This window comes from Elaeis guineensis, chromosome 12 (genome assembly GCF_000442705.2).
Source record: "Elaeis guineensis isolate ETL-2024a chromosome 12, EG11, whole genome shotgun sequence".
Taxonomy (NCBI): Eukaryota; Viridiplantae; Streptophyta; class Magnoliopsida; order Arecales; family Arecaceae; genus Elaeis; species Elaeis guineensis.
Window position 1 is genome coordinate 8,177,522 of NC_026004.2, and position 13,063 is coordinate 8,190,584.

The 13,063-nt window shown below is 40.2% G+C and overlaps 1 protein-coding gene across 2 annotated transcripts; it reads left to right on the top strand.

The window, feature by feature from the left end:
* Window positions 1–356: 356 nt before the first annotated feature.
* Window positions 357–12,759, top strand: LOC105055436 (plastid division protein CDP1, chloroplastic). 2 transcript variants are annotated; one of them, XM_010937242.4, is made up of 13 exons: window positions 357–918; window positions 1,898–2,011; window positions 2,110–2,247; window positions 6,033–6,137; window positions 6,254–6,376; window positions 6,452–6,820; window positions 6,898–6,993; window positions 7,062–7,187; window positions 10,256–10,321; window positions 10,404–11,195; window positions 11,293–11,483; window positions 11,572–11,650; window positions 12,387–12,759. In XM_010937242.4, exons 1-13 carry the CDS (start codon window positions 640–642, stop codon window positions 12,507–12,509), a joined length of 2,601 nt encoding a protein of 866 aa, XP_010935544.1. In that variant the 5' UTR covers window positions 357–639; the 3' UTR covers window positions 12,510–12,759. The 2 variants fall into 2 exon arrangements, with proteins under 2 accessions (XP_010935544.1, XP_010935547.1); XM_010937245.4 differs by lacking the exon at window positions 12,387–12,759 and adding an exon at window positions 11,728–12,377.
* Window positions 12,760–13,063: the final 304 nt, after the last annotated feature.

The window sequence follows — 13,063 nt, forward strand, 5'->3', positions numbered from 1 at the left end:
TGGTGGAGCTATAGATGATTTGAAAGGTTGATGATCGAGGGAGTCTCGACCATTATGATTGTAAGGACAATCGTTTGATGCTGTATCTTTTTATTCATGATATTTGGTGTGTGACGAGGAACTATCATTTTATTGGTATTCATCGTATGTACTGGAAAGTCAACAGGACCAGTGGCTGGATGGCACAAGGGGACTCTTTACAAAAGGAACTCTATTTGTTTCGAACTTTCCCCGATCATAGGATTCTGGACCGTTAGTCCGTATGTGCTCAAGGAAAATAAAAATAAAAACAAATTAATAAATAAAAAAAAAAAAGAAAGCAATCCGCTTTTAGTCTCCCCAGCTGTCCCTTTTCCCGTTTCACTCCTCGCTCCGCTCCTCCCTCTCTTCAAACGCACCGAAGCTTGGGCGTCAAGGCTTCCCGTCCTCTTCTTTTTCTCTTCTCTCGCTCCGCCGTGGCCTTTTTCTTCTACCCCCTTGTGTCATCTCTATCTCCAAAATTTTGTCCGACAATGCAAGAAAAAAAAGCCCTAACCGTCGCCAAGGATTTGTAACAACTCCCCTCCACTCGATCGTTATTTTCCATGGAAATGGGGGAGGAGCGGGAGAAGGAGAGGTGATTGGGCTTTCGTTTTGGGCATGACGTTTGCTCATCTGGTGCTCGGCTTGCCCCGGCCGGGCCCTGGCTTCGGGAATTGCGGTCTGAGTGAGAGGCGCAAGGCCTTGGCTTCGGGCGGCGTGGCCTCGCTTGGTTGTAAGGGGAACGGCGGAGTTCAAAACGAGGTTTCTCTGGAGACTAGATCCCGTTCCTTCCGGAGGGAGATCTCCGGGCAGGCGAGGGTGAGGGTGATGAAGGGGCCGGCCGTGGCAAATGGCCAGGTTCGATCGGGCGTTGAGGTTCCCGTCACTTGTTATCAGGTGAGGATGGCGACATATTTACTTGGAATATTATCCCATTGCATGTATTGATTTCTTTGTTTTTTTTTTTTTTTGTTTTGTTTTGGTGGGGGTGTGAAGAATTATGGTATTGTGTATTTGATTTCGAAGTAAAATGAGTTTTTGAATGCCTTTTGATTTGCTTGATCCGAATATTTGCATCCAAAAGCAATCTCAGGTCCCGTAATCATCATTCCACTCTATGATTTACTAGTGGGTCGAAATCTTGTGCTATGATTCCCCATGAACCTCCTTATGGGTGCTTCATTGCCAAGGGGAGGCATTATAAGTTACCTTTTAAGGCCATGCATACTTTCTGATGTATTTCCTTGCGCTCTTAATTTGATTTGTAATATCTTAGAAAGAAATCCTAATAGAGTTGCATCTCCTGAGAGACTCAATTAAATGATAAATACCAATCAGTGGACCCTGGAATTCTGATACCACAGTTCTTGAGATTATTTTGATTTCTTGCCTTCTGCTTTTTTAGTCTCATTTCTGCAAATATAACCATGCAATAAAACAACAATTGACTAAGAAACTGTACAATATTAGGAAGAATAAGGGAGGTGATAAAATTAGAATTTGGGAAACAATTATGCTATTAGTTCTAAAACGGAAAAGCTGTTTGAGAAGTGAACTGATGTGTTTTAGACAAATCAAGATGAGGTATGTATCAAAGAGATGAGTGTTGCCTTCGTGATGTTAAGATGCTGTGAGATTGGTTACAGGAGAGACTTACAAATGGTCCTTTTACAGCCCTAGAACCCTAATATTCTTCTTTAACATAAGCAACTATACCCATGTACTTATTTAATATACTATTTTTGCTGGTCCTTTTACAGGTCACATCCCAAGAAGGTGGTGCACAGTAACCCGTGCTATGATTTATACTGAATTGTCATATCTTTAACTCATTATCTTCATTATCATGATGGCAGCCTTCTGAATGATTTTGCAGATTCTTGGCTTACCTGAGCAAGCTGAAAAGGATGAGATTGTGAAAGCAGCAATGGAGCTGAAGAATTCACAGATTGAAGATGGATACACAGCAGATGTCATTATTTCCCGGCAGGTATTTGGTTTGGTATTAATATTTCTATGTTATACGTTGTCTTTTCTAGGAAAATTCCAAAAGTTTCAGATCTGGTTGTTTCTGTTGCTGATTCACAGGATCTTTTGATGGATGTGAGGGATAAACTTCTTTTTGAGCTGGACTATGCTGGCAATATAAAGGAAAATATTCCACCAAAATCTATTCTTCATATTCCTTGGAATTGGCTGCCTGGTGCCCTTTGCCTTCTACAGGAGGTATTCTTGCCAAAATTTGTGGTATATAGACTTTTTTATTTAAATCATCGTGCAATATGGCTAAAGAAGAAGGCAAACATCTGTCAATCTGAGTAGTTATGAACTTTTATTTTCCTTATGAAGCTGATGTAATGATCTCAGTGCTCCTTTTTCATGCTAACATGCTGATGCATTCATCTGGAAAAGGGGTTTAACTTTTCTCACAATCATTTAATAAGTTGATCAGCTAAACAACACTGTTAAACTTGTGTTAAAAATAATAGCTGAGCTCAGATCCACTGTATCGGCAATGTTTCAAAACATAGCTGTCAGTGTTATGAAATGGATTGCATACTGCAGCATATAGGCCTGCACGTGTTTATGCTGTCTGTTGGGTATAAAATACCCCCCCAGCCGAAGTTCATACCAGGAGTGATCCTCCCGGGACTCTGCCGACGTCCAACCTTGGGCGACATCTTTTCGAACCTCTCCGGCGGTCGAGCTTCCGCAATATTTCCAAGTTCTGCCGACGGATAAACTCCCACAGCTTCTTCCACGAGTGTCGACCGGGTTCTCCCGACGGACGAACTCCTGCTGCATCTCCCGGGCTTCTCCAGCGATAAGCTTCTTCGGTTGTCCATCAGGCTGTTCCAAGTGCTCTCTGGATTCTACCATCGGCCGATCTCCTACAAGGGTCAACCGTTCTCCGGACCCCTTCCGGATCTTTTCCGACAGGATTCGATCGACTCCAATCCGAATTTCTTCCAGAACTACGTCAGTTCGTCAGTGGCCGAACTTTCCCAACAACAGATCTCCACGACGGACGGGCTCCATCCAAGTTTCTACGGCGGTCGACCGCCTTCTGGGTTTCATCCGAGCCGGACTTCTTCTCCGGACTCCTACTACAGGGAGACTTCGTCTGAGCTCCTACGGGAGTCGGACTTCAGCCCTGAGCTCCCATTGCAGGTAGACCTCATCTGAATTCTTACAAGGGCCGGACTCCGAGCCCCCACCACAAGCGATCTACATCGAGCTTCTGCTACAAGCGATATACTCCGAGCTTCTGCTACAAGCGATCTACTCCGAGCTTCTGCTACAAGCGGTCTACTTCAATTTTCTACTTCGAGTGGTCCGCGTCGGATTTTTACTGTAAGCCTCCACCCGAGCTTCCCTTGTGAACGAATTCCTTCCGGACTTCTATTGCAGGCAGGCTTCAGCCGAGCTTCCTCAACAAATGATCCCCATCCGGACTTCTACGGGAACCAGACTCCGACCGAACTTCTGTAGCGGACAGATTCCGGACGAACTCCTACGACGCACGGGCTCCAGCAGCCGAACCCCTCTAGCGGGTGAACCTCTCTAGCGCCATCCGACATCCACTGCCGGTCGACCTTCTGTCGGATTCTGCGTGAAACTGAACTTCGTCCACAGAAAGCCCCTGACTGAGTTTCTACAGCAGATGACCTTCGCCTGCAGTACTAGCGCCTAAGGCACCCAACGGTAGAAAGCTCGCCAGCAACATCCGAGCTCCTTTCAGACGGAGAGCTACCCCTCTCCAACAGACACCCCAACCGAGCTTCGGCCGACAGGCCTGGACTCCCTGGCAGGCCACAGTAATGGCCGCGACTCTGCTCCACTTCCTATAACGGATCCCACGCGGCTCCATCATGCTCTGCCAAGTCACGACAACGGACATCACTCTACTCTCCACAATAGGCTCCACGTGGCAGGCCACGGCGATGGCCACGACTCCACTCCACTACTCTCCGTAACAAACTCCTCATGGCCCCGAACGGCCCACCACCAGGCGGTTACAGACGTCGCTGTCAATCTGTTACGCCCTCCGCCTATAAAAAGGGGACCCCCAGATATGTTATTCTCTAAGCTCTAATCTCTATCTAAAAATTCTGCTAAAATTTTCGTTCGAGCACTCCATTCTTGTTGAGGCAGAGAACTGACTTGAGCGTCGAAAGGTCTTGCCGGAGCACCCCCAACTCCGGTTTAGACTTTTTTTGCAGGTCCCAGCGGCGACCGCGACTCCCTCGACTCCAACTTCTCCGACGTCGGCGGATTTTTGCATCAACACTGTCCTTTGACCACACCACATTGTCTATATGCAGTAGCGTATGCCATCATACCACCCATGGATCAAAAAGTTGGCCAACTTATGATTGAACGGCTGTATATGTGGCATGCTTATTATCATATGACTGCATATGTGAGCCAACATAGCATTTTCGGACTATGTATACAACCTACTCTTTTGTGGACCCATGTAGGTGAAGCAGGTTCAAGCTCATGATTAGGTTTGATGTGGATTTTAGGTAGGCCTGATATGAGTAGTAATGGTGGTAAAATGTTGATTCTGTTATAGTTATTGCTATTGGTCGTAAGATACTAGGTAATCAGCACTAATTGTTAGTTATTTTTGTTATTAATATTGCTATTATCCATCCATTTAAAATTGTTGTTATTATATGATTATTATTATTGTTGTTGTTGTTTTAATAATTAATATTATATTTCATTTAAATTGTTAATAAAGAGCAGCCATATATGCACTCACATATGCAGCTTGAATACCAAATCTGCTTCTTAAAACACTGATGGCTGCCGAGATGGTCTTCCTAGACGGAGCTGCCTCGGTTCACCCCTTAACATTTTGCATCATTTTGAGTATGGAGATTTAGATTGATTTATAAATTAGTATTGCTGTTGCAAGTTAGTAGTTCCCAATGATGTGCTGTATATGGTAAGTTGTGCCATATCTGTCTTTTTAGGTTTAAACACGTGCCTATGCAACTGCTTGATGCATAGGCACTAGGTGGCCCCCTGGTTCCCATTTGCTTGCTATAGTTTCGTAACATTGTTTATTGCTTGGTTTGGTCAAACTTTGATTTCGAGAATTTGGTACAAGAGAAATATATGATTGAAAAGCCATCTTAGAGCTCTAATAGAAATGCTGATCGCATATCCTCAATAATTCCTCTCCATTTAGTCAGAAAGTTGAATTATTAATTAGCACCAACTTTCTGCTTTAAGCTTTAGGAAAATTTAGGTTGAGCTTCTACCTTGGTTGGTCAAATTTGCTACGACTTTGCCAATGTTGTGAACTCCAACTTAGCAGTGAGGAAGGAAATCTGTCATCTGAATTGAGAGAGCTGTCATGATTATAGGGTTAATATTCTTAAGACATCTAATTAGTGATGCGCTTATTTGAATTTACCTGCCCTCCTAATTTAGATATACGCTTGGTTTCCGAATCCATTTTATGGTATTCCATAGGAATGCATAGAGTTTTCACATGCTTTTGGTCAGCTGAAACAGATCAAGCAGTAACAAATACTTCCTCAAAGTTATTCTCACTTGGGACCTCCAATTCTTAAAAAAGGCAATTCAAGATGTACTAACATGGTTATCAACACAATTGCACCTATGTATAGTGATGTCTGCACTGTTATATGATTCAGAGCTTGAATATATATGTTTAGAACCTCTAAGAAGGTTTGTGCACTTGAAGCATTTCTGCATCGTAATGATAATTCATTTAATTATATGCCAATTTTGCTTGGAATATTGGAATGTAGAAAGGTCCTATATGGATGTTGCTATATGCATTGATTCTTATTCAAGAAAGGCACCCTGTGAGGTGGGATATGTATACTGATTGATATGCATGGAATATGTCTATTATACTACGTCAAAATTCAGTTTCCAAAATCTGATACTAATTTGCTACACTAAGGTATTTATGTGTTATAATTTAACCCAATTAGAGGTGACAGAAGACTAATTATTTCATACAGGTGGGACAGGAAAAACTGGTATTGGATATTGGTCGAGCAGCTGTGCAACTTCCTGATGCTAAACCATATGTTCATGATTTGCTTGTCTCCATGGCACTATCTGAAGTATTGACAAGTTTTTTTTTTTTTTTTAAATAAATCATTTTACGCATTGCTTTTTAATTGTGTCAGTATTTATCACTCTGTCAATTATCTTCTCACTTTTTTTTTTTTTGATGAAGTGCTCAATTGCGAAGACTGGTTTTGAAAAAAGCAAAGTATCTGAAGGATTTGAAGCTCTAGCTCGTGCTCAATACCTATTGAGGAGCAAAATTTCTCTAGGAAAAATGCCATTGCTATCACAGGCAAACACCTTACATGTCCATTTCCATTCATCACGCATTCCTTCAAATAACTGGATTTGTTTGGTATGCTTCTAGATAGAAGAATCCTTAGAGGAGCTTGCACCTGCTTGCACATTGGAGATATTAGACATGCCTCGCACTCCTGATAATGCTGAACGTAGGAGAGGAGCAATTTCAGCCTTGCGTGAATTGCTTAGACAGGGTCTTGATGTTGAATCTTCATGTAGAGTTCAAGACTGGTCTTGTTTCTTGAGCCAGGCAATGAATAAGCTAATGGCTACTGAAATAGTAGATCTTCTTTCTTGGGACAGCTTGGCTGTTAGTCGCAAGAACAAGAAATCTCTAGAATCACAGAATCAGAGAGCTGTAATTGATTATAATTGTTTTTATATGGGGATGATAGCTCATATTGCTCTTGGATTTTCAAAAAGACAAATTGATAAGGTATCCTTTTCTTAGCTAAAGACGATAATTTTATTGTCTCAATGCAATGGTCTAACTCTTGGTAATCTGTGATGCAGATCGCTAGAGCAAAAACCATCTGTGAGTGTTTGCTTGCATCAGATGGTGTGGATTTAAAATTTGAGGAAGCCTTCTGCTCTTTTCTTCTTGGGCAGGTAAATTTTTAAGGGACATTTGTATTGTTTTGCATTTAGATATACAAAAACTAACTGTTGGTGCTCAGGGTGATGGGACAGCAGCTATTGGAAAACTTCACCAACTTGAAGTCAATGGAAATTCAACTTTACGGACTTTTGATCCAACTACAGTAAGAGACAACAAAGTCAAGGGCACTGTTAATCAGTTGTTGGTACGTCATATGCTGCACATTATTTCTTTTTGGTAGGAACAGATTAGGAAGCTTTTAGATTAGTCTTGCAGCCGGTTTATCCTGACAATTTATTATGTTTTCTTCATATATTTTTCTTGAAAGTGTTAGCCATTGAAGATCTGTGCCCCCTGCCACCACCCAACAACACCCCCCCCCCCTTGCGGGCTTTCTCTTCTCTTTTTGTCTAAAAATATGAACAAATCCTGAAGGTGTTGATTTATTGGACTCAAGTGTCAATCAATTGAGGAAACTTCAATGTTTACTTCAGTATTCATTGTGGACACTTTTCTTTCAAGTGATATTGAAATTTATGCAGTACATAGCTATTTTCCTTTTGATTACAAGGGAAAGGGTAGAAGAATTACAATGACTAAGGTCTCATGTCTTCATAGGAATGAATGCTGAATGTGAAAATAGCTGATCGCGGGCATTGAAAAACAGAAGAGATAATGGGAGTAACTAATAAAGAAATACAGATATATATAGTTTTTCTGCTTGTTTTCTCATGTCAATATAAATATAGTAGAAGTTCACTCAAAAACCTTGCATTCACTACATTACATTCATTTAGACAGCTTCCAATGCTGGTGATCTTAGCCCTTTTTTCCCTTCAAGTGAGATATCAACTTATTTAGGTGGTGCTGCTTCTGGTACGTGGCCTCTGTAAACCCATATATTGCATTATTTATATCTGTTCCACTGAGATTGCTAAAATTCATATACTTCCTTTTCTTTTGGAAACTGATTTACTGATTTTGGTGATGTATTTATAGATCGCTTGGGTCTTTGTCTTCTCAGTCAATTTGAGATCCTATTTCACACACGCGCAAGAGCACACACACACACGCACACACACACACATAGAGAGAGAGAGAGAGAGAGAGAGAGAGAGATGCAAGGAAAAAATATTGAAGTAATGCTAATCCTTATCAATTCTGCCTTCTCCAATCTGTATAGGTATTTCATGTCAGCATAAGATACCTTCAGAGATGATTGAGGAGATTGTAGTGGTCTACTGGAATTTGACGTCAAAAGAAGCCTGCCATCAAAAGAACTGTTGAGTTCCTATCAATAAAGAGAAGAAAAGAAAAGAAAAGAAAGCTGCTAAGTAGGTTTGGTAAATTGACCGGACTAAGGGGGCATGGTATTGACATGAAATGGACATTGGCGTAATGTTTTTGTGATATGGGAAGTAAAGGAGGGAGTGGACATCCTTCAAGATAAATTGTGGTTTTCACCTCTCAATTTGGGAATAAAAGACATATCCAGCATTCGGTCATTAAAAAAGTTAATAATAAACAAGCTAAGAAGAGCACTCTGTGCCTGAGCTTTTATTCACTTATAGGTACCCATAGTTGCAAATGCCACACTTTTGTTCCAAAGATCTAATGCTTCAAAAAGTTTTTCACATGCCTCTGTCAGATGTCTGATCTAATGCTTCAAAAAATTTCTCTGGTTACAACTCATGCTACATGTTCCATATTGTTGCTTTCAGTTGGAACGTTTCAATTTCTTGAGTTCTATTAGAACTGTCAACAACTGTAAGGGCTTTCACTAATGGCTCAAAGCCTGGAACGGTGAAATGACAACCTTATCCCTCAGCTTGAGATGCTAATTCAATGCTTTCAGTTGCAATCTCTCTTTCCATGCCCAATACTTTGAATGCTCAGATATGTATGCCTACCAATTATTTGTATACCAACTGATTATTCCAAATGCTTTTGGAGTTTTGGTAGTGGCTCAAGTGGTGAAATGACCCTCATCCCTTGTCTTGGGATGCTCATTCGACACTACAGCGACAACCCTCTGAGTTCCCAATGTTTTGAATGCTTACAAACGTATACCTGCTGTTTAGTTTTGAAGATTGGGTAGAATGTGTATGCAAATATGCTGCGAGAACACTCATACACAAGTCTACACTTTTAGAAGACAATAACTTCTGGTACCACAAAACTATATTTTACTCCTAAGATTAATAACATAGGGCATAATACGATGTTCATTTTGTATGCAAAGATCCACGAGCCATATAATATGACTTAAGCAACAATAAATTGAATGTTACATGCGTTTCATTAATGTATTATTTTATGACTGGAGCTGCTATACATATATACGTATGCAGATATGTACATACATGCAATGAATTGAATGCTTACTGGATGGACAGACAGACAAACTTGCATATATGCAATTATAAAACGATATACATGGTACTATAACTTCTTAGGTGCTCAGTCACATGTCATAAATGCATTCTCCTTTGTTGCACCCCTGCTATTTCTCGCTCACCTACCTCCATTCACTTTTGCTGATAAACTTGTAGGCGATGTTGTTAGGAAATACAGATTCACTGTTGTCTTTGTGTTGTTCAAGAAATTTATCCCTCTAGATGCCCTTTATTGTATACCAAAAAAAGTTATCATATTTTAATTAATGAACCATGTCTTGCTTTACAAGTCTGTTTTGCAAAGTTGTTCTTGTGTAGCTATTCTTCTTTCTTTGTGCTACTTCATAATATGTTTTGTAAAGTTGTTTTTGCAAAGCTGTTCTTTTGTTGTTTTCTTACTGGTTGTAAATTGTCATAAGATGTTGAGAACTCTTGTTATGTTTTATGTAAGTCTGCTTGTTGTTACGTTTCCTTTTTAATGGAGGGTAAACAAATTATCTGATGTCATGTTGTTACGTTTCCATTTTAATAGAGGATAAACAAATTGTCTGATGTCAATTCCAAAATTTAGTGGTTGCAGCAATACCTTCAAATATAATTTAAAAAAAATAAAATAAAAACTATCTCATTTCATCACAAATTGTGACTTCCTTGTTGCAATTCAGCAATTGGTGCACAGTTTCTTTTGACTATGAACTCTTGACACTGGGAAGTTATGGAAAACCTAACTTTACCCTTATTGCTGTCCAAGACAAAAGGGGCAATTTGGGAAGGTAGATGACCTAGATTCTTGTTGCAAACATAGCTATTACTGATCAGAGAACTTCCCTTAAGATTGAAATTGTCTTATGCCAGACGACCTGCTGAAATTTATCAGGAAACATGGCTGAAGGATGCTGTTCTATGTCTGTTTCCCGATACACGAGATTGCTCTCCATCATTGGTTAGTACTGTACCGGATGGATATGTGACAAAGCATGGCTCTTTGGATTAGGAATGTTCTAAATCTTATTTATTGATTTTAGGCCAATGTTTTTGGGGGCCCAAAGCAGATTCTAAGTGTTGGCAAGCAAAAAATAGGAAACATGAAAAGGGTCCCTTCTACTAGTTATCGACCACCATCCTTTGTTCTTTTTCCTGTCCATGGAGCGTCTGCAGAGCAGAAGGCACATATTAATTCAACTAGACATCTGGGTGAAGCTGTCAAGCAACTTGCACCAGCTGACCTTCAGAGTCAACCAGCTTTAGTTAAGGGTCCTGGTAGCCCTAGTGGCGCATGTTTTCAGCTAAAGAGAAACCTTGGAATAAATCACACAGAAAGTTTGAAAGGCTGGTATTTGGTAGGAGACATAGCAGGGAAAGCTGTAAGTACTACTCTTGCGGGATGCTTTCTACTCGGTGCCTTTAAGCTCTTCAATATGCAATTTATTCACACTAAGTTTTCACATAAATGGCACTCTGGTCACCCAATGAGCCAAGAAGCCCTCGCCTGGACCATGAGTCAACATTCAGGCTTAAAAAGTGCTTCTGGCTTTATTGATAGAAACATTTGGGCCCAGCTTAGGAACCTGTTGATTCCATTCAGGAGACACCTTAAGCATCAAAAAGATGCTGAAACTTTGCAGAATTCATGGCCCACTGATGATCTCTCACTTCTACCTGCTGTTGCTGGTAATTTGCTACAAATGGAACAAATGGCTGTGGAAGAAGCAGAAGCCCTGGTGAAGCAATGGCAAGACATCAAAGCTGTGGCACTGGGTCCAAGCTATAAAATACAAGCACTCTCAGAGATTCTTGCTGAGTCTATGCTTTCAAAGGTGAATGCATGTTTGTATTTGTTTTTTGTTTGGTTTGTTGTAACTTTGTTTTTTTTTTTTTTTGGGTATTCTTCATTGTTCCTTTTTTGATGGACAGTGGCAAGATTTAGCACATTCAGCAAAAGCTAGGTCATGTTTTTGGAGATTTGTTTTACTGCATCTGTCTATTCAGCGGGCTGATATAATATCAGATGGAGTTGGTAGTGAGATTGCTGAAATTGAGGGTGTACTAGAAGAAGCTGCTGAGCTTGTTGATGAGTCTCAGCTGAATAAACCAAGTTATTACAGGTTATTCCTTTCAGTATATTTGTCAGTGTCATGCTTGGTCTAAAATTTGGGTTTTCATTTTTTTTTATTTGGGATTGTCTTCTTGCAGTACATACAAAGTTAAATATATTTTGAAAAGGCAAGATGATGGTTCATGGAGATTCTGTCGAGGCAGCATCCAAAATCAAGTATGATTTCCTCGTTAAGAATTAGTGGGTTACATGTTTCCATCCGCCAAAAAAATCTCTCTTTTGATTGGATTCAGGATAATAAATGAAGAATGTGTTCTGTTTTTCTGCTGTCTGAAAAAGACTAAAGAATTGAACTTGTGGCGTAGTGTTTTCCTGGTGATGTCAGGTCTACAATTAGTCTTTGCTGATCAACTAGCTTTGTTATTTAATGTTTAAGAAGTTGCTGATATGGTGAAATGAAGCAGCTGCAACATTTAATGGTTTTGAAGCTGTTGGTGTGGCTTCTCAAGATGATGAAGTGTGTGATCTATCAGCGAATCTTAAGTAACCGTGAATCCTTTCGGTTCTGTGGATAGCGGTATGTAAAAACCGTGACCACGGCGTGTTATTTCTTTCGCTCAGTCATTGTATTTATTGGTGGACTGACCGTTCTCTTGATCTGACCCATTCTTTGTTCCTTCTGGGCTAATCTCAATGGTTTACCCAAGTTTGCTTCATGAATTACTGTTCTTATGCTGCAAACTAACTCCAAAATTTCCTGATACCTTGGGAGGAATCTGAGGCAAAGGAGAGACTGTACAGAATCCTTTTGTAGGATTCAAATGGTGTATCTGTTGACAGCTGCAAGTTGTAACCTATGGTCATTAGAAACAGTTTCTTGATGCATCTTATTTTGGAATACACACACACACATTCTTGCTTGAATTAAAATAAGTTTCATGTCCTTTTTCAGATTGTTCAACAGAAAATCTGGTCACGTCTTCTGCACTGCTACAGTTTCAAAAAACAAAAAGTAACAAGAATGCCAGAATTGGGTATAAAGAAAGTAGCATATGGAGGAGAGATTTTTCTTTAAACAAAAGAGTTCAAATTTTGGTTGAAATGAGAGCTGCATTTTAGGAAGATGATTGTTTTGTTGATACTATTAGATTTTTTATCATATCAGTGTCAAGTGTTTGGATGCTTTTATACCGTGAGGTTATATAGATATTTAGCACTAAAGGGAACCTTTGGATTGTTAGCGGGTGCAGTCTGTCTTGGTCTGTGGTGATTGGCTGTGCCCGTGCATAGTATGCTTGGATCCCGTCTAGGGGGTGGTCTGGTGAAGATGGAGTATCTCCCCACTTGCCTTCAGCCTTTTAATATTAATGGTGAAGGGAAAATTTTCTTATACGATATTCAAATTGATGCTCCACCTTTTCTTTTCTCTTGTTTTCTCAAAACATCATCAGATCGACATTTGATAAAAGTTCACATAGTATCTGATAGGCCTTATGTTTGGGTAGTCTAAGCAATGGTCTCTTAATTGTTTGACATGCCAATAATCATATAATTTCAAGGGGGAACAGAAGGGCAAATCGATGCTATGGTTGGAAAAAGAAACAATCAGCAGCTTCAGAGCAGGTAATT

Bases quoted from the DNA above. Each gene is read 5' to 3' on its own strand.
- LOC105055436 (XM_010937242.4), top strand. From the start codon at position 640: ATGACGTTTGCTCATCTGGTGCTCGGCTTGCCCCGGCCGGGCCCTGGC. The intron at 2,248-6,032 runs GTATTCTTGCCA...TATTTCATACAG, and splicing joins CCCTTTGCCTTCTACAGGAG to GTGGGACAGGAAAAACTGGT. The intron at 11,196-11,292 runs GTGAATGCATGT...TTTGATGGACAG, and splicing joins CTGAGTCTATGCTTTCAAAG to TGGCAAGATTTAGCACATTC.